Genomic DNA, 22,328 nt, shown 5'->3' on the forward strand with positions numbered 1-22,328 from the left:
CTGCCCACTCTGTCTTTGCTGCCATTTGGAGAGATCTCGCCTGAGGATGAAGCCAACACAGAGATGGAGAGAGAAACCGTATTCTGATCATGTCCTGGTGCAACTTGATCCAGCCTTGCCTGACGTCAGCCTGCTCTGAGATGGCCTAGTTTAATGAGCCCATAAATTTCCTTTCCCTGACCAGAGCCAGGCTGAGCTAGGCTTTTGCCAGTAGCACTTGAGCAAAGTTGGGGGATGTGCCTGTGAACGGCCATCGTATGCAGGGTCTTCACTGCAAGTGATCTCAGCGGGTCAATATAACGGTCTTCTGAGCAGGCTTGGAGAGTAACAGCAGGGAAGGATGCGCAAGACCCCAGCCACGGGAGGACGGTGGAGAGGAGGCTCTGCCCGAAGACCCAGCCCTCAAACCCACAGCGACCACAGACCCACGGCCCTCGCTGACTCCCAGCTGCGCCCAGACCCCACCAGAGTCAGGGCCGCCGCCCGCGCCCCTCCTAGTCTCTCACCCCACCCCCTCCCGCAGTCCCTCCCGAGCTCCCACCCCCAGCCCCGCTGCAGCCCGGCTCCTCTCACGCCCCCAGCCCCTCCCTGCTTCCACCCCTACCCCGACCCCTCCCACTCTCCCTCCTCAACCGCCACCCGACCCCACCTCCCTTCTACCACGGTGCAAAGGCTCCCCCAGGCGTCCGCCGGGCGCGCTGCGGCTGCCGCTCCGGGTCCCCAGCCCTGACCGTGAAACAGTGCTTGGCGCGCGGGGTCCACGTACGAGCGGTCGGGCGGGAGGCGGGGTCCGTTCCCCGGGGGCCGGCACAGAGCCCCGGACTGTGCCCCCGCCTGCATGCCTCCGCCGCCCCGGGGCCGTCTGGGGACACTCAGGAAGTATCTTCCTTCGGGCCGCCGCAGCCAAGGTCCCCGTGTGGACTCGCCGGGCGGGGCGTGGGTGAGCTTTGAGCATCCTCCAGGGGGCGCGGGACTCTGGCGGGAGCGGGGCGCGGGCCCTTTAAGGCGGAGGGAGGGAGCGGCGGCGGCGGCGTTCATTAACATATATTAGCATGCCCCGCCCCGCCGCTGGGAGGCGGCGCAGGGCTCGGTCGGGCAGGCAGCCTGGCGCGGGCTCGGGGCGCGCGGGCGCGGGGCGCACGGGCGCGGGGACTGCCACCGCCGCGCCGTCCGCCCTGTGAGCGCGATGCGGCGCCGCGCCACCCGGGGGCCCGGCCCGCCACCTCCCTGGGCCCGGGTCCCGCCGCTGCCGCTGCTTCTGCTCGCGCTGGCCGCCCGTGGGGGCTGCGCTGCACCCGCGCCCCGAGCCGAGGACCTCAGCCTGGGAGTGGTGAGTGCGCGGCCGGGATGCAGGGCTCCCGCGGGCCGGGGAGACCCCATCGGGGCGCCTCGGTGCCTGCGGGAACTCGGACGCCCTGCACCCACTTCCTGGGCAGGAAGGCTGAGGCTGGGTTACGGTCTGAGTGTCTTACGCGCGCGCACCCGGGTCTGGGAAAGAGGCGGCGGGTCCCTCCCGGGCTCCGTGCGCTCAGAGCCCGCCGCAGTCGCCGGAGCCCGCGGAGGTTGGGGGCTCACTGGCCCCAGCCCCGTTACCGGCTCCGTGTAGCCCCAAAGGGGCCCCTGAGGCGGGTGGGACAGCAGTCGCAGCCGCCCAGAGCAGGGCGGTCCCGAGTGCGTTCCCCGTGGGAGTGGCGGGGGGGAGGGGTGCGCGCCCACAACCGAGAAAAAGACAGGGCTGCTGAGTGTGGGCGCCCCGGAAAGTCGGTGGTTTCGAGTTTGCTCCGTTGAGGATGTTGAAGACGTTGGGGAGCAAGGGAGCCGGCCTCCCAGCCCCCCGCTGGGCATGGATCTTGGCCCGTCCCTGTCTCCTTCCGCCCCCAGGGTGGCCAGCCCTGCCTTGCCACCCTTGTCCCTGTCCTGAGCCTGCTGGAGTCCCCCTCCCATTCCCAGGCTCGGATGTAGCCGTCCCGCCTTCTCCTGCGCCCCTCCCTCAGTATCAGCTGTCCCACTGGCTTGGAAACCATACTGGGGGACTGCGCAGTGTCTTCTTCCCACACCCCTCCCCCTTTCAGCCCGCCAGGCTTGGAGCCTCCTCTTCGGGACCTGGAAGATTTAGATCAGACTTCATGGGTCTCGCCACCCCCGGGCCCCGGGAGGCCAGGCGAGGGCGAGAGCAGGGCGGTCGATTAAGCAGATTCCTTCTGAGGCTTCCGCCCCTGCAGTTGCCCTCACTTGCACAGATGAAGGGACAGGGCCGGGGACCTTGCTCCCTGCCTCCGCCCCGGCCCACGGCAGTCTCCTAAAGGGGTGCTGAAAAGGCTCCTCTCCCAGGCCAGTGGCATTCTCGAGCTCCGGGTGGCTTTCAGGCCAGTGCCGGCGTTTGGGCGGCATCCGCAGCCCCGTGGTTGGCAGGACTCGGCCACCCCCGCCCAGCTGCCGCAACCCCTGCAGCCGCCTGCGGGGGAACGACCACAGTCCCTGCTGTCTGCATCCAGACGCCAGAGGGTCCCCAGCGCCGCTTCCTCCCAGCCAAACTGCTCTGAAATCGGGGTGCCTTTGCCCACCTCCTCCGGGCCCTGGGGTGTCTGAGGGCATCAAGTCTCTAGGTCTGGGCTGGGTGGTAGTAGAACCAGGCTCCCACCTTCCAGCTGTGAGGGGCCCCACGGGAGGGTTCCTGGGGGTCGGGCCCGCACACTCAGGGCGTGGAGCTCCTGGCCCAGCCAAGTGCGTGTGTCTCGCCCAGGGCCGTTCTGAAGTTTCTCGCCGCCCACCCAGAGGAAGCGGGTCAGGTGCACGCTCCGGCTCCTGGCTTGCACCGCCATGCCTCCGCCTCTCCCTGCTCCCCTGGGTTCCCCGGCAACGGGGCACTGGGCGGGGGACGTGGTTCCCCAGCCTGGAGCCCCAGAGACAGCAGGGCCCTGGTATACGACCCGGCGCATAAAGAGCAGAGGATGCTGCCCTTGCCCAGAGAGACCCCCGCCCCACCCGGGGAAGGCCAGGACCCCTCCAGCCTGCTCCAGCCTGAGTGAGAGAAACCTTCCTGCCTCCTGCCCCCGACTTGCGGGCCGAGGGCGGTCTCTGGTGGCCTTCGGGGGAATGACACCTCAGCGCATCAGACCCGGAGGTGCAGGAAGGCTGGGAGACCAGCAGGGATTTGCGGGGAGGAGGGAGGACTCCCCTCCACCCCGCTCTGCACGCTGCCCCCAGGGGCCCACTGACTGGATATTCAGATCTAGGGCTGCCAGTGAGGAGAAGGGCCCCTTTGTAAGTGTGACCCAGCTTCTGCCAGACAGAGCCGTGCCCAGCGGGTCTCTTGTGCGCTGGCTGTCCCCGGGAGGGGGCTCCCCAGCCCAGCCCGCCCGAGCCTCAGAGGAGAACAAAGCACCGGATTGAGGCCTGACGCGCCGGCCCACGGGGGGCTTTCAGGCCTCGGCGAGCGGGACAAAAGAGCCCCGGGCCCTCCTGGGGTTGTCGGCTGAGCCGCAAGTCCTTCTGGGCCCGTTTGCATTATTTTATTTCTGAGTAGGTAGCACCCACAGCAGAATATTCAGGCCATGCAGAAGGGTCTGCAGGGGCCGTTGTCTCCCTCATTTCCTGAGGATCCTTCCAGAGGTGGTCTGGGCGCGTAAAAGGGCATGGGGACCTCGGTCCCTTATTTCTCCGGATGACAACCTGCTGCCCGCTGCCGCGCGCCCTGCGGTTTTCACGTCCCAGTCTATCCTGGAGAACGGTCCGTGTTGGAACGTCTCGGTCCTCCTGGTTCTTTCTTTCCACCCGCCGCATTTCACTGCACGGATGTCACGTCCATTAGCCAGACCCCCGCACGGACGGGCAGGCTGTTCCTAATAGTTCGCCGTAGCCAGGAGCTGCCAGGACGCCCGCTTACTGCGACGTGAGTATGTGAGGGACCCGTACTGGGGGAGCCCAGGTGACAGGTGTGCACGTAACGTATCGTATGTTGGCAGATTCGCCACCGTCCTCTAAAGTCTGTTCTCAGGTTTCTATCCCAACAACAAAGTCTGTGAGCTCTTGTGCCTTGTACCACGCGTGCTGGCAGGTCTTTTGATGTCTGACACCCAGACGGTGACAGTGGCTTGTGGCTGAGAGTATGTGAGGGTGGCGGGGAGTAGCGGCCCAGGGGCCTGGGCAGGGGCTGGAGCTCCTGTGAGCACGTATCCCCCTCCAGGGGGTAGGGAGGGGGTGGCGGGGGTGACCGTCACCCTGGCCTCAGCCAGTCGCCTCCGGGTCCCCAGCAAGCGTCTGGCACGTCGGTGCACTCAGGACCCGTATCAGACCTGGCTTGGGGCCGGGAACACCCTCTCGGCTGCAGTCAGGGAACCCAACTGAGGGGACCAGGGATGGTGTCACTGAGCCGCCCAGAGGGGAGCCTCGCCTCCACGTTCCCCTCCCAGAGCTTAGGACCCAACTGGGCCCCTCCCCGACCCTGGAGGCACGTTGTCAACAAGTGAGTCGTTTCCCAGACACTCATGGCCTAGGGTGTCTGGATGACTGAGAAGTCTTTGTGGTGCTTTGGCGGGGGGGGGGGGGGGGGGGGGGGGGGGGGGGGGGGTAGGTGGGACCGCCCTGGCCGCCTGTGGTCTGAGCCCCTGACTAAACGGGCTGGCGAGCAGCCTGGCAGCTGAGGAAATGTCGCTGCTCTTTCAAGGGGCTCTGGGACCAGCCTCTGCTCACAGCCTGCGATCTGAGCGTTGGGCCTCAGTCTCCTCGTCTGTAAAGTGGGGCCATGAGAGCGGGGCAGTGGGGACGTTCCCTGGGTGATGCCCCTGAATCTCTCACCACAGCGTCTGCAGGCAGTAAGCTGCCTTCGTGTTCTGAGGAGGGGGTGTGGGAACAGGGACAAGGGCTTGAGGGCTCACCAGGGTCCTCCCTGATGCAGTGCCTTCCTGGGGGTTTCCGAGGGTGCTTTGCGTGCATGTGGTTTTTGCCTCTCGGTTAATGGTGGCTCGGAGCTTCCAGTGAGATGCTCTGGGTGCAGGGCCTCTGCTGAGCACGGGAGGGGTGACGGGTGCGTCTGTCACACGCTAGCCGACAGCCTGCTGTGTCCCTCCCAGGCACTGTCCAGCTCTCAGGAGGGATGGATAGTGGCCTGGGCAGGATGCGAGACCCACTTCCCCCCTTTCCCTGGCCCGCCTGCCCACTCCTCCATCCTCTCTTCCCTCTGTACCCCAGTCCTACCAGTTCCTTTCTGCTCCCTGAACTTCCAAGGCTGGTTCCTGCCACAGGGCCTTTGCACAAGCTGTTCCCACTGCCATGAATTCTCACCTCGGCTCATCATCTGGCCAGCTCCTTCTCATCCTTCAGGTGCCACCCCCCCCGAGCACCCATTTAAGGAGCCCCTCCACCCTGTCTCACTTCCCCTCATAGCACAGCGGTCCTGGGAATAGGCCCTGAAGCCAGATAGCCTGGGTTCCCCTCCCAGCTCTGCACTGTCTGGCTGTGTGACCATGGGCAAGTGTCCTGACCTCTCTGCACCTGTTTCCTCATCTGTAAAATGGTCATAATAATAGCGCCCACCTATAAGATCATTTCAGTAGTTCTCTGTTGAGCGCCTACTGTGTGCCAAGCATGAACTGAACCCCACAGACCCCTGTTCTCACAGCTTTCCCCTGTGGGTGCTGTGAATAATTGAGCAGCGCTCAATAATCGTTGGCCATTAGGATCACTAATCATTTATCATCTGTGACACTTATCACGTGTTTATCTTTGGCTTTCCGTGCAAGACTGTCCCTCCTGGGTAGACAGCAGGACGGTGTCTCCCCAGACCTTCCCTGTCCCCCCGGCACCTGGCACAGGGATCCCTCGGTGAGGGTGTCGGATGGACCGTCAGAGGAGGTTCTGGGAGCATCCCCCTGGGGAAGATGCTGGGGCAAGGGGTCATCCCAACCGCCAGCAGCCCCTGGAGGAAGACGCACCCTGCCGGGGGGCCACCAACTCCTTTATCTCTGGGTCTTCAGCGCCCGGACGGCCAAGCGGGTCAGACACAGACTTGAGCCAGAGCTGCACCCTGTGACCGTGAGCCATTTCCGCAGCTGCACGTGGAGGTGATGGTGACACCGCCCCCGTGGGTGCTGAGGAGTGAGTGGGTGAAGGTGCAGAGCCGGCGGCACGCAGTGGGTGCCGAAGGGCCTGTTACTGTTTGGGGGTGGGGGTGGGCGCTCTAAAGCCACCGCCCGCCCGCCTGCGCTCCCCCAGCGCTGTGACGGTGTCCGCACTGCCCTGGGCCTCCGTTTCCTCAGCTGTGCCGTGGGGCTAATGACACCGCTCTCCATACCCGCTCCAGACGAGGCTGGCGGAATCCAGTTAGAGACGGAGGGCGAAGGGGGCGTCGACGGTTCAGCCGCCGTCCCCACTGTCCCGGCCAGACACGGGCCCCTCACGGGGCATCGGCGAGCCGACAGGCGTCCCGGGGTCCCGGTGGCTTCGCTCCGGTCCTGCTCCCACGGCCAGCGCGTGCGGCGAGCCCTCATTTCCCCCCCTGTAAGTGGGGACCACAGTGGCCAGGCCTGGGGCTGTGGGAGGGACCTGCGGGGGCGCTGCACACAGTAAGCACTTCTTGTTTACCGGCACCGGCGCCGTACAGCACGTCGCAGCGCGGCCTTCCCTCGCCCACTGGTCCACCCGTCTGTGGAAGGTTGGTTTGCTGCGCCCCCTGGGAGCCAGCACCGAGGCCGCGGGTGCCTGCACTTGACGGCTGACCTGCTGGGCCGAGGGCCCCTCTAGACGTGAACGCGGGGCCGCTCCGTGGCGGCGATGGCCCACTGGCCTGTGACTGCTGAGGTCAGGAGGGAGTTTTGTGGTGTGTGCGTTAAACATCGTTAAGCATCGTTAACGCTGTGAACGAATGCACGTTGTGTCAACCAGCGATAAACGACATAGAGAAAAACAAGACCAGGCGGGGGCTGGGCAGGGCGAATGGGAAAGCCACGGGAGGGATGGTAGGTGACTGCATTTGCAGGAGGGGCCGGCGCCCCACTTCCTGCCAGTGCCTTGGGCAGGACACCCACCTCTCTGGGCCTCAGTTTCCCCATCTGCAGTAATGGCTCAGCTCACGGGGGTCCTTGTGGGGAGGAGGGTGAGAGCGTGTCCTTGGCTGTTAGCAATTCTCCAAGGCGGGTCAGCCCCTGCGGGTTTGGGGCTCCCCTCGCTCCCACCCCTCCCCCCTCCCCTCCGCCTTCTGGAAAGTTCGCCCTCTGCCCACACAGCCTCATTGCCCTGGAGACACGGTGGCCGTGGTGACAGTGAAGGGAGGACCAGTGGATGAGCACAGGAGGGGGCTGGCCCAGGCGACCCTCAGGCTCTGCAGGATATTGGGGGGCAAGGGGCAGGGCCCCCACCCGGGGCCGTCCTCATGCGGGCACCACTGCGGTGGGTGCAGGGATCGGGGCTGCGCGGGCTCCAGGGCTTTTGTCAGCCTTTGCCTCATGCGGGGACCCGGCCCTGAGGACGGGCTCTCGGCCTGGTTCCTCTGTGATGTTCCAGCGTGTACGTACTACCAGGAAAAAGAGTGAAACCCCGGCCCTTCGGGAATTTGCTTGTCTCCCCTGAAGAGGGGAGCGAGCTGGCAGGGCGAGAGGGAGAGAGAAGGAGAGAGAGAAAGGGGCTGCCCGAGACGCCCCCTCCCTCCCAGGGCTCTAGGGTGACTGTTCCTTCCCAGCAGGGATGGGGGCTTCTTGTCGGGGACACTTGTGTTTCCACCGAAGGCAGAACAGGATGGCTCAGGCTGGGCTAGGGTCCCCGTGGGTTCTTCAGGCCCCCCGATCCATGCATCACCTGAGGGCCGGTGGCTGCCAGGGGCTCGTCCTGTTGTCAGACACCTCCTGAGGATTTCCCCCAGCGAGCTGTCCAGGAATCGACACAGAAGCCCACCGCCACTGGTGGGGCCACGGGGAGGAGGTGGGCCTGGGGTGTGAAGAGAAGGGACGGGCTTTGCGATGGGGGAGGGAGCTGCGTTGGGGGCAGGTGGGATGTCTGAGCCCAAGCCTGCAGTGGGGGGGGAAAAGGGGGAGGGAGCCCCTGCCTCCCGCCAGCCCCTCAGATCTGGTCCCATTCTGGTGCTCCTGCGTGCAGCAGGGGCTGCAGGCTGCAGTGCTCAGGGCCCGGGCAGGCGCCAGCAGCTGCCGGCCGCGGTTGGAGCAGAGCTTGTCCCAGGCTGGCGCAGGCCCTCAGCTCTGCCCTTGTTCTGACCTGTAGCTGAAACCTGCTTTTCAATGTTGGCAGACGTTCCCAAACCACCTGAGGTGCTCTTGAGGCCTGAAGCCCAAAGGTGCGCTTGGCCTTCGGGCCAGGCTGCCCAGCAGCAGAGGGCGCAGCTCCTCTGTGAGCCCCATGGAGCCCCGCGAGGGCTCGGAGCAGGGCTCTGCTACGATCAGACGCCCAGCTGCTATCCCAGCCTAGAAGGGGACAGCCGGGAGACGGGTGGTCCCCCCAGGCTGTCTCAGCCCCTGCCCACCCAAAGCAACTGGCCTGGGTGGGGAAAGGCGCTTGCCCGGGTGGACCATTACCTGGTAAGGAGAGTGGGGACAACATCGTCACCCAGCATCGTGTCCGGTCCGAGGACACCCCAGAGGGATTCCTCGTGGTGCTGGGCGCCTCCAGGCTCTGTAGCTCAGTCCTGCAATCCTAACAGAGAGCTGCAGAGTGTGTGTGTTTTCTGACTTTCATAAAGAAAATGGCAGCATCAAAACCTATGTAAAACTTTTCCCCAAGATGTGTAGCCACAAGCACACATTTTTTAAATAATTTTTATTGGAGTATAGTTGACTTACAATGTCGTGTTAGTTTCTGTTAGTACAGCAAAGTGGATACAAATACACAGCTGTAACCTGGAATGCTCTCAGACACTGATTAGCCAGGGGACTCAGTAAATCCTGTTGACGGCTGACGGGATGCATTTAAATGTGTTTGAAGTGATGTGAAGGGTGGTCCTCCCAAAAGAAGGGTGCTCGGGGTGGCAGAGGCCTCAGTAGCACAGAGGGCAGAGCCCGGGTCGGGGTGAGCCTGCCCGGCCCTCGTGCTCCCCTCGTCTGGGCACAGGATGTCACCCGGGTGTCCACCAGGAGCACCCCTTAGTTGCTGTGCACTGTGCTGCCTGGGTCTAAGAGGGACCCCCAGGCCTGAGGGGGGTCCCCCAGTTCTGTGCATTCTGGGGGTTCCTTCAGGAGTTGGGGGGAGGTAAAGGAACAGAGAGAACCCCAGCAAGGACTCAGCGTTTCCTGGAAAGGAGGGAATCCAGCTAGTCTGCTGCAGGTGTATGCAAATTATATGCAAATCATTGAGGACCCTCCTGGTCAGTTACATTCCCTGGGAATTCCAGGAGGATAGACCCCCTCCCACTGAGCACCCTCTGGGCCCCCTGTGGGGTCAGATCCCCGGGGCGGGGAGTCCTCAGGCAGGGGCTGCAAACTCGCAAGCTTCTGGGGGCCCTGCAGTTAGCATAAATGAATCGAAGATTTTTTAAATGTCCACCAGAAAAACAAAAAATAGACCTGCAAGTCGGTGCATTTCTTGAAGCCTGGTCTGGGAGGGGGTGGAGCTCAGAGAATCTCCCAAACCCTGCCTTCCGCCCACCTGTGGGTCATCTGAAGCTGGCTGATGAGCCCACCCCTGGCATTGCGTCCATATGGCTGAATGCTTTTTTTTTTTTTTTATCCTTTAGGACATTTATTTATTTATTTATTTTGGCTGCGTTGGGTCTTTGTTGCTGCACACGGGCTTCCTCTAGTTGTAGCGAGGGGGGCTACTCTTCGCTGTGGTGGGCGGGCCTCTCACTGCAGTGGCCTCTCGTTGCAGAGCACGGACGGGCTCTAGGCATGCGGGCTTCAGTAGTTGTGGCACGTGGGCTCAGTAGTTGTGGCTCGCAGGCTCTAGAGCGCAGGCTCAGTAGTTGTGGCGCATGGGCTTAGTTGCTCCGCGGCATGTGGGATCTTCCCGGACCGGGGCTCGAACCCGTGTCCCCTGCATCGGCAGGCGGATTCTCAACCACTGCGCCACCAGGGAAGCCCGGCTGAGTGCTTTTTATGGGATTGTCACATGGCTTGGGAAGTGGGCATGAGCGCCGTGTGGCAGCTGAAGAAACAGAAGCCCCCCAGGAGGTCCCCACGGATGGCATCAGTGCCTCCCTGTCCCCTGGCCCCCCACAGATGGTAAAGGGGTTCTATGTGTGTCCGTGGTATAAAGGGTTGCCCCCCATTCCTGCTCAGAGGACCCCCACTGGGGCACTTTGCATCAGAGCTGTCCGCTGACAACACACACCTTATATGGAGGGTACCTGTGTCAGGGCTGATGTGAGCATTTCCACGTTCTAACTCTTTATATCCTCACATCCACAGACGAGGAAACAGCCCAGAGGGGGTGTGACTTGCCTCAGTTGCACAGTGAGGAGCGGGCTGGGTGGGATTTGCACCCAGGCAGCCTCGCTCCAGAGTCTGGGCTCTTAACTACTGTGCACATGCAGCTCATAACCAGATTCCTAAAAACAGATTCTGAGCCCATTGCCCTTCTCAGCACGGGTTTCAGACCTTGGGTCCTAAACTGCTGCCTCACAAGCCAGCTCCGGGCCTGAATTGGGCGCTCACGACGTTAAATAACCTTTTAAAAAATCTCACTTCCGGAAGTGTCCCCTGGGCATTTTGCTGCCTCAGGAGGAGTGAGGTGCGGCAGGCTGCCGTGAGCAGTCGCACAGGTTGTGCACTGCTCAAACCCACCCATCTAAGGGGCATCAAGTTTATTAAGACACTGAGGCAAGGAAGGAGCATGAGACGCCCTGTGGGCTACTGGGCAGGGGCTGGAGCGTTGATCAGGGCTAGGAGAGGCCTGCCCCTCCCCGCAGTGATGGCCCCAGGCAGGTGGCTCTGCTGTGGGGCTGAGCTCCCCCTCCACCCCTCACTGTACTCTCTGCCCGCAGGAGTGGCTGAGCAGGTTCGGCTACCTGCCCCCAGCAGACCCCGACACAGGGCAGCTGCAGACGCCAGAGGAGCTGTCCAAGGCCATCGTGGCCATGCAGCGGTTCGGAGGCCTGGAGGCCACTGGCGTCCTGGGTCAGTTCTCAGGGTGCAGTGGGAGATGGGTGAGCTGAGCCCAGTTCCTCCTAACTGCCCCCTCCAGCCTGCCCTGCTGTCCTGGGATGGAGGGAGGATTCCCGCCGCATGGGATCCCTCCGTCATCCCCTCCCCGTCCCCCGGCCGTGGGCACAGCAGGGGGTGAGTGTGTACCAGCCGCACCCAGACCCCCTTTCCACACTTTCAGTGGGGTCTCAAACTCCATGCCACGGGCCAGGCAGGCCAGCTGTCGGAGTGGGGTCTGGCCACCCATGCCCCAGTTGAGTCGCCCCATTGGGGTGCTAGGCCTGTGCTGTTGAAACTGCCTGCTTTCCAAGAGAAACCAGAAATCCGGGGGGTTTATGTGAGCACCCCACTTTTTACATTTTGGCCACAAATTCCAATTTTGTAAAGACTCTTCGAAGGGCCAGCTGATCAAAACATGGCTGTCCCCGGGCCTCTCGGGAGTAGACACGTGTGTCACACACAGAACCGGTCGGGTGTGTGTCCCGTGAGATGCAGGGAACGTTGGCCGACGGTCCGAGTTGGGGCCGTGCCCCCTCCGACTGCTCACATCTCTGCCGTTCGTCAGTGAATGCTTTGAAAGCCCCCCATCCTGGTCTGTGGACGCACCCCTGGCAGGGGGGCCCGACATAGCTGGAGGCCTGGGCCTCGTCCCCCCAGACCTGGTGCAGAGCGAGGGGCCGGGACTGGAGCTTGGGGCCAGCTCTCAGTTGGGGGTGCGCGTGCGCTGGGCCTGGCTCCTGACCCCCGCCCGCCCGTCCGCCCTGCAGATGAGGCCACCCTGGCGCTGATGAGAACCCCGCGCTGTTCCCTCCCTGACCTCCCAGCCGCAGCCCCGGCTCGAAGGACGCGCCAGGCTCCGGCCCCGACCAAGTGGAGGAAGAGGAACCTGTCGTGGAGGTGGGCAGGCGGGCCTCCACCGGGCCTGGCCTTTCCGGGGGTCTGGGTGTCGGCCAAAATGAGCACCCACAGACCTGGGCTTAAGAGACAGGAATTTATCCTCTCGGTTCTGGAGGCCAGAAACCCGAGGTCCAGGGGCCACAGGTCCCTTGGAGGCTGTGAGGGAGAATCCGGCCCCGCCCCTGTCCAGGTGCCGCCAGCAGCCCTGGGCCCGTGGCTCTGATCCTGGCTTCCGTCTTCACGTGTCCTCCTTCCGCGTCTGTGGCCCCTCCTGTCTGTTGTGAGGACACTCACTGGTTTTAGGGGCCACCCTATTCCAGGATGAGCTCATCTCCATCCCCGCCCCAGTTAACGTCTGCAAACCCCATTTCCAAATAAGGGCCCCGGTGCCCCCCACCGCCCCGGGGCAAGTTGTTCCAGGGAGCGCACTCCAGCCTGGGGCGGGGGCACTGGGCCTGTCCCTGTGACCGACCCGGCTCTGACCCCGCCTGCCCCAGGGTCCGCACGTTCCCGCGGGACTCGCCCCTGGGCCGCGACACGGTGCGCGCGCTCATGCACTACGCGCTCAAAGTCTGGAGCGACCTCACGCCCCTGAACTTCCACGAGGTGGCCGGCAGCGCCGCCGACATCCAGATCGACTTCTCCACAGCTGACCACAACGACCGCTACCCCTTCGACGGCCCCGGCGGCGCGGTGGCCCACGCCTTCTTCCCGGGCGACCACCACACCGCAGGGGACACCCACTTTGACGATGACGAGGCCTGGACGTTCCGCTCCTCAGGTGCGTCCGGGTTGGGGTGGCCCCGGGGACCCCGCATGACCCCCAGCCCCTGACAGAGCCCACAATGGTGTAGGGAGCCACACCAGCCCCCCAGGAAGAGGAAACCGCCACGGGTCCCCTAAAGCCGTAGGCACCTGTCCAGCTCAGGACAGCTCTGCATCCAGCCGTCTCTGCACGGGCAACCCACCTGGCGGACCCGGGCTGGGCTCGCAGGCTTGGGACGTGACTCCGTGAGCCAGGCTTATCCTCCCCCTGGTCCAGCTCCCAAGCGGGAGTGCAAGCTTGGAAGGCCTCTGAGGCCTCGGCACGCCATCACTTCTAAGTCCCATTGGCCAAAGGAGCCACGGGCCCCTTAGCTTCAAGGCGGGACGACGGGCAGAGCCGCGGGGCACAGGCTGCAGGTGCGGGCGGGGGAGACGGGGGCCTCGTGGGGTGAGTCTGTATCCCAGGCTGGGGAGCCCATCCCAGCTGGAGGAGCCAGAAGTGGCCCCGTAGAACCTGTGGGTTTTACGCCTTGATGGGAGCCCAGGCCCATCCTGTGGGGCCTGGAGCATCTATTCAGTGCTGTGGGGTTGAGGGAGCTTACAGTGACCCCTGTAACTTGGGATCCTGACGGCCAGCAAGGCCTGAAATATTTACCACGTGGCCCGTACAGAATAGTTTGCCAACTTTACTGTGAGGGGCACGTGGGAGGTGAGGGGGACCAAGAGGCCCCTGTGAACTCCACAGGGCCTCCTAGGAAGCAGACAAGCCCTGAGTGACTCCATAGGACCCGTCTGTCAGACCGGGGCCTCCTCTGTAACCAGCTTGGCGGACTCATCTCACCTCACCCCACGGGTCCCGTCCCCGTGGCCCAGCAGGAGCTGGCGGTGCCTCCCTGGGCTCACTGGCTCCTGTGTCCCCAGATGCCCACGGCATGGACCTGTTCGCAGTGGCTGTCCACGAGTTTGGCCACGCCATCGGGCTGAGCCACGTGGCGGCCACACGCTCCATCATGCAGCCGTACTACCAGGGCCCGGTGGGTGACCCGCTGCGCTACGGGCTCCCCTATGAGGACAGGGTACGCGTCTGGCAGCTGTATGGTGAGTCCCCCCCAGAGCCGTCACGGGTCGCCCGGGGATGGGGACAGCAGTGCCGGGGACCCCCGAGCACAGAGCCCCACGGCAGAGATGCCGGGGACCCCCGAGCACAGATCCCCACGGCAGAGATGCCGGGGACCCCCGAGCACAGATCCCCACGGCAGAGATGCCGGGGACCCCAGAGCACAGAGCCCCACGGCAGAGATGCCGGGGACCCCCGAGCACAGAGCCCCACGGCAGAGATGCCGGGGACCCCCGAGCACAGAGCCCCACGGCAGAGATGCCGGGGACCCCCGAGCACAGAGCCCCACGGCAGAGATGCCGGGGACCCCCGAGCACAGAGCCCCACGGCAGAGATGCCGGGGACCCCCGAGCACAGAGCCCCACGGCAGAGATGCCGGGGACCCCCGAGCACAGAGCCCCACGGCAGAGATGCCGGGGACCCCCGAGCACAGAGCCCCACGGCAGAGATGCCGGGGACCCCCGAGCACAGAGCCCCACGGCAGAGATGCCGGGGACCCCCGAGCACAGAGCCCCACGGCAGAGGGCTGGTTCTGTCTTGTCTCTGCGTGCTCGGCCTCTGGGACCGCCTGGCACACGCTGGCTGCCCCGCGGTGTGTGTGGAATGAATAAGCAGGTGAGTTGTGTCGCCAGGGGTCCCTAGGACCTGGGGCCCCCGCTGCCCTCTCCACGGAGCTCATCTCAGAGCCCCGGGCAAGATCCCACGTCCAATCCCCAGACGGTTTCAGGTTGCGACAGCTGACGTTGATGGTGACCCAGGGCCCATGCAAAGCACTTACGTGTATTAAGTCATCCAGTCTTTACAACCTGTGAAGTAGGTACCACATCCCCACTGAGAGACGGGAGCGCTGAGCCAGGACTGACCCAGGGCCAGCTCCGGGCCCCCTTCTGCTGGGGACACATCAGGCAAGGTGGCAGAAGGAGGTCTGTCCTGGGAGCTGCGAGAGCAAGGTGGGGGTGATGAACCTCCCGCAGTCACCCCCCTTCTCCATGCTGGTCTCCCTAACCCCACGCCAGTCTGCCCCTACCCACAGTGGCCAGAGCAGTCCTCTTAAAGCCTGGGATGGGGTGCCTCACCTCGGAGGCCAGCCTCCCCTCATTCCGCGCCGCAGCCTCTCCCCTCCGCCTGGACCGCCCCCACCCCCGCGGCACTGTTGCCCCAGCGCTTCCACCTTCTGGCATCTGTGGGCGTCCTCTATTGAAGCACAGTTTACGATTTTTACCCTTTGAAAGCAAACTACTCAGTGACACTTGGTACATTCACAATGTTGTTCAGCCGCCGTTTCTCTCCACTTCCAGAACGTTCTCATCCCGCCCCCCTTTCCCCCGCCATCCCACCTCACCCATTAGCGGTCACGTCCCATCCACTCCCCAGCCCCCGGCAAACACTCGTCCCTTTTCTGTGTCTCTGGACTTGCCTCTTCTGGACGTTTCACATAAATGGCATCGTACAATGTGTGGCCTTTTGTGTCCGGCTGCTTTCACGCAGCGTGTGTTTTCAGGGTCCTCCCCGGCGTAGCGTGCAGCGGTAATTCATTCCTTTTGACAGCCGATCATTTTGTTTATCCATTCTTCCGCTGGTGGACATTTGGGTTGTTTCCACCTTCTGGCCATTATGAATAACGCTGCTGTGCACATCCATGTACAGCTTTTTGTTTGAACACCGGTCTTCTGTTATTTGGGGTCTGTGCCCAGGAGTGGAGTTGGGGGCGGGGGGGTGTAAACCCTCCCTTAAGTCAGTGGGGCACCTGCGCCTTCCGCTCACGCATCCCAAGGCTCCGGCTCCAGGGACGGAGTCTCCCCTGCCCTGCTCACCGCCGCAGCCCGGCACTCGGCTCGGTCGAGACGCAGTGCCACCCACCCGACGGCCCTGGCTCCGTCCTGGCGGCTCCAGGAAGGGTGGTGGGGTCTGCGGGGAGGCGGGTGTGCTGGGCCCGATGCAGCCTCCTTGTCTCCACAGGCGTGCGGGAGTCCGTGTCCCCAACGGCACAGCCAGACGCCCCAGAGCCCGAGGAGCCGCCCCTCCTGCCGGAGCCCCCCGATGATCGCGCGAGCACCCCGTAAGCCGTGGGCCCCTTGTCTCCACTCTGCGGCCAGCACGGCCCCCAGCAGCGGCTCTGGGTCCTGAGCTCGTGGGGCTTCTGGGCCAGCTGAGCCCTGAGTGACAGTTAGTTTCTTTTCTTATGGACAGACAGGGGAGGGGACCCCCAGCTCATCCCAGCCCAGACCGTGCAGAGGCCTTGACTTTCAAATGTGCGATTTCCTCTCACCCTTCATCCCAGTCAGTCATCGACGGCTGCGTAACAAGCAGCCCTGCCTCGTGGCATGAAACCACCACTATATCGTGAGGCTTGTGGGTTCTGTGGGTCAGGAACTTGGACAGGGCACGGCCGGGGGTCGGGGGTCGGCTCCACGGTGTTGGGAACACCTGCTGGGGGCTGGGATCGTCTGGGGGCATCTTGCCTCAGGTCTGGTGCCTGGGCTGGGCTGACTCGAAGGCTGGGCTCAGCTGGGCACCATCTGTGTCCCGTGCCGGAGGCTGGATTCCTGGAGTGGCTGCCCCAGGGGAGCATCCGGAGGGCTGGCAGTGCTGGAGGCCGCGCGGCAGCTGTCCGCCTTTTAAGGCCCAGCTTGGATTCGTCTAGCCCCGTGGTGAAAGCAGTCAGAGCCTGCCTACTCTCACCCCCCCCCCATCCCCCAGTGGAACAAGTGCCACAGAATCTGCAGGGAGGCGTCCCCGTCCACCCCTCCCACCTTTGCCCTCACAGCCTGGCATGCCTCCGTGCCACCTTCACGCTCACACAAAACACTAAACACAAAAATACAAACAGAAATCTATGTATTTAGGCTTCCGTGGTTTGGTTTGTTTCAAGGTTTGGTTTTCCAGACGTGGGATGTTTTCATGCTTTTCTCACTCCGCTGTATGTGGTGAATTTCCACTGAGGTCACAGATGTTGCTGTAACTTGTGTTACTGTTGGTCTTCATTGCACTTATTTATTGAATAAGTAACACCTGCCAGCAGTGCGCGATTCCAGGGGCACAAAAAGCAACTCACAGCGAAGTCAGTCCTCGCCGCTGACCTACCAGCCCCTCCCTGGGGCAGACATTTGTGCGTGTGCGTGTCCTTCCAGAGAGATTCCACACATGTGTAGAAAGCCCAGCGTGTAGATGTACATGCGTGAGCCCAGTGGGATGTCTCCTGTGCTGCTCCGTGCCTCAGCTCTGGCCCCTGTGGAGGCCTCTGTGTCTGTGAAGATGCCTGGCTCTCGGGGCTGAGCTGCACTGCGGTACGCGTGTGCCCTGCCCTGTTTCTAAGTCCTGGATCGGCGGGCATTTAAGCTCCTGACCTTTTGTCGTCACACATGACGTTGCTGTGAGTACTGTCCGTGGACAGGGCTCCAGACTCAGAATCGGGGTCCCGGCGCGCACGCTCCGCGCTTCTGTAGAAAGTGCCCAGCTGGCTTCCCGACGCTTCGCTGGCAGCGTGGAGAGCGCCTGCTCGTCCAGTGCGCTCGCTCAGCGATCCGTCTCGCATCCTGCACGGCGAGCCTGGGGCTGTTTCACCTGCTTTTCTCTCTTGACTAAACTGCTGTGGTCGCTGGGCCTGCAGGCGGTGATGCGGGCGTGCAGGGTCCTTCGGGGATGCTTGTCCCCATGGCCTTGCCCAGCCCAGCTCCCCGGGGCAGCTCCCAGCCCGGCCCTCTCTCTGCCCCCAGGCCCGGGAAGGATGTGCCCCACAGATGCAGCGGCCACTTTGACGCGGTAGCCCAGATCCGAGGCGAGGCCTTCTTCTTCAAAGGTAACCCCCTCGGGGTCCAGCGGCCGTGGACAGAGGAGCAGAGCCCACCTGGGCCCCAGGCCGGCCACCTGCAGCCCCACCCCCTGTGTCCCCCCAGGCAAGTACTTCTGGCGGCTGACCCGGGACCGGCACCTGGTGTCGCTGCAGCCGGCACAGGTGCACCGCTTCTGGCGGGGCCTGCCGCTGCGCCTGGACAGCGTGGATGCCGTGTACGAGCGCACCAGTGACCACAAGATCGTCTTCTTCAAAGGTGGGTGCCCCCCCATCTGGGTGCCTGCCGGGCATCGCTGACCGGGGGCCGCAGCCCGCGCTCCCCAGGACCCCCAAAGCTCGCGTCCACGCAGGAGGCCAGTCCTGTGCTTTGCTCTGTGGGTCCAGAGCTCAGAGCAGAGAGTCTCACGTTCACGTGTGCACTCAACCAGTTTGTAGTAATTGAGCACCTGCTGTGTGCTCTGCACTGTGGCAGGCCTTGCAGGCACACAGTGGGCAAGACACGAAAATCCCCTGCCCTCATTCTGGGCCGGGGGACACACGATAAGCGCCTGCAGGTAATGAGGGAGTTAACTTCAGGTAGACCTGCGGGACCAGCATACCAGGCCGAGGGAGCTATCAGTGCAAAGGTCCTGAGGCAGGAACAAGCTTGCTGATTGAAAGAACCTGGAAGAGGGTGATGAGGCTGGATCAGAGTGAAGGGCGAGGAGGCCGGGGTGGGAAGTGCAGGTCCTCGCCAGGGGCCGCGGGAAGGAGCTGGATTTAGCCTAAGAGCAGGGGGAGACTGCTCTCCCATCTCAGTCCAGGGTGACAGGTCCACTGGAGGAGGGGTGTCACTTCACCCTCAACAGCCCCGCTCCCGGGCGGGGCTGGGGTGGTGGTTCCTGCCCTTGGGGAGCGTGCTGTCTCTTTAGGGAAAAGGCAAGGTGCCCCGCCTGCAGCAGGAGACTGAGCCCTGCCAGTTCTGTGGGCGCCTCGGGGGCTGTGAGCCTTCCTCAGTCTCACGCACTGCTGTATGTACGTGCAGCTGTGTTTTGGGGGTGCAGGGTCTGTAGCTCCCCAGAGTGAAGCCACCCTGCTGCCCTGACCCAGGCTCTCCAACCTGGCCTCCCTTGTGTGGTGCCTGGGCTCGACCCCTCCACACTCACGCTGACGCGCCCCCTGACAGTGGAATCACCGTCTCCCAGGCTGGATGTCAAGGGCCGGCCACAGTCATGGTGGGGGGACCTGTCTGGCATCTTCTAAGTAACTTGGATTATTTCTTAACATTTAAAAATCGGGAGATCCCCACGAGAAACCACAGCTCCAGACTTGAAATGTGAGACAGTGTGGGCACTTGGGGCCTCTGCACGCGCCTGGCAGCGTCCGCTGGAGCAGGTCAGGCTGCCCTGTCGATGTCACCCCACGTGTGCCCACTCAGAGGAAGTCCTCACGGCCCTTCTCGTTGTGGTCGACGGGGCCCTGTCTGCAGCTGTGCCGTCGTTTCCTTCAGTTGTTGCCAGTCTCTGACAGATGATCTTTTAGAAATTACTGTTAATTGTGGTAAAACACACACACACACACACACACACACACACACACACACACACACACACAATGTAAAAGTTACCATCTTAACCATTTATAAGTGTAGAGTTCAGGGGCATTAAGTACTTTCACACTGTGTGCAACCGTCACCACCGTCCATCTCTAAAGCTTTTTCATCTTGTAAAGTTGAAACTGTCCCCATGAAACACTAACTCCCCATCCCCCCCCAGCCCCCGGCACCCACCAGCCTGCTCTCGGTCTCCATGGACTTGTCTGCTCTGGGGACCTCATATCGTGGAAGCACACAGGATTTGTCTTTTTGCGACTGGCTTATTTCACTGAGCATCACGTCCTCAAGGTCATCCACGGTGTGGCAGGGGTCAGAATTGCCTTCCTTTTTCAAGGCTGAGTCGTGTTCCATTGTGTGGATGGAGCACATTTTATCATCTGTCGATGGACACTTGGCTTGCTTCCACGTCTTAGCTGTTGTGAATAAGGCTGCCGTAGACATGGGTGTACGGATAGCTCTTTGAGAACTTGCTTTCAGTTCCTTTGTGTATATACCCAGGGGTGGGGTTACTGGATCCTGGACTATTTCTTTCTTCCACAGCAGCCGCTCCCAGTTTACATTCCCACCAGCGGTGCCCGATTCCCCCCATCCTCACCTATGCTTGCTGTTTTCGGGGGGCGGGTTTGATCGTGCCCGTCCTACTGGGTGTGAGGCGGTGTCTCGTCAGGGTTTCGACATGCATTTCCCTGATGATCAGTGATGTTGAGCATCTTCTCATGTGCTTACTGACCACTTGAATATCTTCCTTGGAGAAATGTCTATTCCAGTCCTTTGTCCAGCCAAAGATTTTTTTTAATGTTTCGCTTCTTCTTCATTTGTATCTCCTGTTTTCATTTGTTTCTTTTTTCATTTGTTGTTCTGTTTGTTTCTTTGGCCGCACCTTGCAGCTTGCAGGGTGAAAGCACAGAGTCTTAACCGCTGGACCGCCAGGGAATTCCCTCATTTGTTTTCAAAATAACAGGGTCGATTTGTTGCTAAACCGGGCGGGAGTGGGGGACATGACAACACACACCCAAATTTGATCCCCACCCTCCTGCGGCGGAGCAGCTGAGGATGTGTTTCCAGAGCACAAAGTCAAGGACACCCACCAAGGGTCTCAATCACACCATTTCCAAAAGCTTTACGTGCGGATTTGAAGTTCTTGGTGATTCTAAAGCTCTGCTTCTGTGTAATCTGGCGAGGCTGCACACACGCAGGTCCGGTGGGCCTTCACCCAGCGCCCTTCCTGCTTTGCCCGTGAACGTGCTCAGCCCGCCTCACAACAGAAGTGGACAAGGCCCCGCTGAGCGAAGTGGCTTCTCGGGGTGGGAGCGGGTAGTCTTGCCCCCTGGCTGTGACGCGGCGCCTCATCTGGCCCCGCCTCCCCAGGCTGCTGGCACGTGTGGGACCCCTGCCGGGAGCACAGCAGGCGCTCGGTGAGCCCTCCTGGGACTTACGCCATGGGCACTGCGCATCGGGGTGCCCGTCTGTGGGAGGAGCAAGGGCTGGGGCCCTCGCCCGGCGGGCTGGGCGAACCCCGGCCCACGGCTCTTTCTCTCGCCCCCAGGAGACAGATACTGGGTGTTTAAGGACAATAACGTAGAGGAAGGATACCCGCGGCCCATCTCGGACTTCGGCCTCCCGCCGGGCGGCGTCGATGCTGCCTTCTCCTGGGCCCACAATGACAAGACTTATTTCTTTAAGGACCAGCTGTACTGGCGCTACGATGAGCACACACGGCGCATGGACCCTGGCCACCCCGCCCAGAGCCCCCCGTGGAGGGGCATCCCCAGCACGCTCGACGATGCCATGCGCTGGTCCGATGGTGAGCCGGGCGCGGGGGGAAGGGCGACTCCGGGGCAGCCTCAGCCCCCACACCCCCGCTGCAGACACCACCCGCCCCCAGAGGGGCCCTTGGGTCGCCCCTTCTGGCTCTTGTTCACCTCTCGGGGTCCTTTCCTCGCCCCCGTCACCCCTCCAGCCATAGCAGCCTTGCCTCCTGCTGTCACACACACACCTCAGGGCCTTTGCACCTGCCGTGCGTCTCCCCCCCCTCCCCCCCCCCCCCCCGCAACACTTTCCCCACCGGCTTCAGGCCTCCGCCCAAACGTCATTGCAGCGCCCCCTGGCTGCAGTGAGAAGTACAGCACCCTCCCACAGGGGCAGCTCCACCCGTATGGGAAGTTTCATTTGTTCTATTTGCAAAGCCATGTCCCCAGTACCTAGAACAGCCTGGCACATTGTAGGCCCTCACTAAATAAATAGTAGGGAAAAAGCAGAGGTCATCTCATCCATCCCCCTGCCTCCAGGCGGCTCCTTGAGCTTTCCCAGGCCTGTAATGCTCTGAGTGCCCACAGATGGGCTCCCTGTAGGCTGAGACCAAGACTCTGACTCTCACCTGAGACATTCTACGTCCGTCCTTCCTACTGGCCCCGCAGCTGTCTGTATCCCGTCCTCCTGCCGTCTACACCGAATCCCGCGTGCTGCAGCGGCCGGAGCTCAGCTGCCTGCCCTCTTCTCCCCCAGGTGCCGCCTACTTCTTCCGCGGCAAGGAGTACTGGAAGGTGCTGGATGGCGAGCTGGAGGTGGCGCCCGGGTACCCGCAGTCCACGGCCCGGGACTGGCTGGTCTGCAGAGACCCGCCCGCTGACCCCGAGGGCGCAGACGGAGAGGCAGGGGCCCACGCCCGGCCGGGGCAGCGCGACCACAGCCGCTCAGAGGACGCCTACGAGGTCTGTTCCTGCACCTCCATCGCCGCCGCAGCACCGCGGGCCGCGGGCCCACTGCTGGCCGCGCTGCTGAGCCTCCTGTGGACAGCGGCCCGCGCCCTGGCGCTGTGACATTCGGCGCTGGCCTGCGACAGGACAGAAGGGGCTGCGGTCCAGAGCCACGAAGTGCAAGGACTGATGCCCGCCCCTCCAGCGCCTGAGCCGAGCGTCCCTGCAGAGCGGACCCGCCTTGCAGATGGGGACGGCGCCGCCAGCCCCCCAGGCCGAGGCCACCGGGTGCAGCCCCCCCGACTCGGCAGAGGCCAGCAGAGGGCGCTGCTCCCCGGGCGCGGATGCAGGGGGAGCTCCCGCCTGGCCTGCCTGCCCTCTG

General features: G+C 63.1%; 1 protein-coding gene across 1 annotated transcript; it reads left to right on the forward strand.

Moving 5' to 3' along the window:
- Positions 1-1,186: 1,186 nt before the first annotated feature.
- On the forward strand, positions 1,187-22,069 carry MMP17 (matrix metallopeptidase 17; the record flags this gene model as incomplete). The annotated part of the gene is made up of 10 exons (XM_082853310.1): positions 1,187-1,330; positions 10,925-11,057; positions 11,852-11,981; positions 12,479-12,762; positions 13,668-13,844; positions 15,823-15,922; positions 17,580-17,662; positions 17,760-17,912; positions 20,797-21,054; positions 21,756-22,069. The coding sequence occupies 10 exons, from the start codon at positions 1,187-1,189 to the stop codon at positions 22,067-22,069; spliced, it is 1,776 nt and encodes a 591-aa protein (XP_082709436.1).
- Positions 22,070-22,328: the final 259 nt, after the last annotated feature.

This window comes from Leucopleurus acutus (assembly GCF_964270905.1).
Source record: "Leucopleurus acutus genome assembly, chromosome: 13".
NCBI lineage: Eukaryota > Metazoa > Chordata > Mammalia > Artiodactyla > Delphinidae > Leucopleurus > Leucopleurus acutus.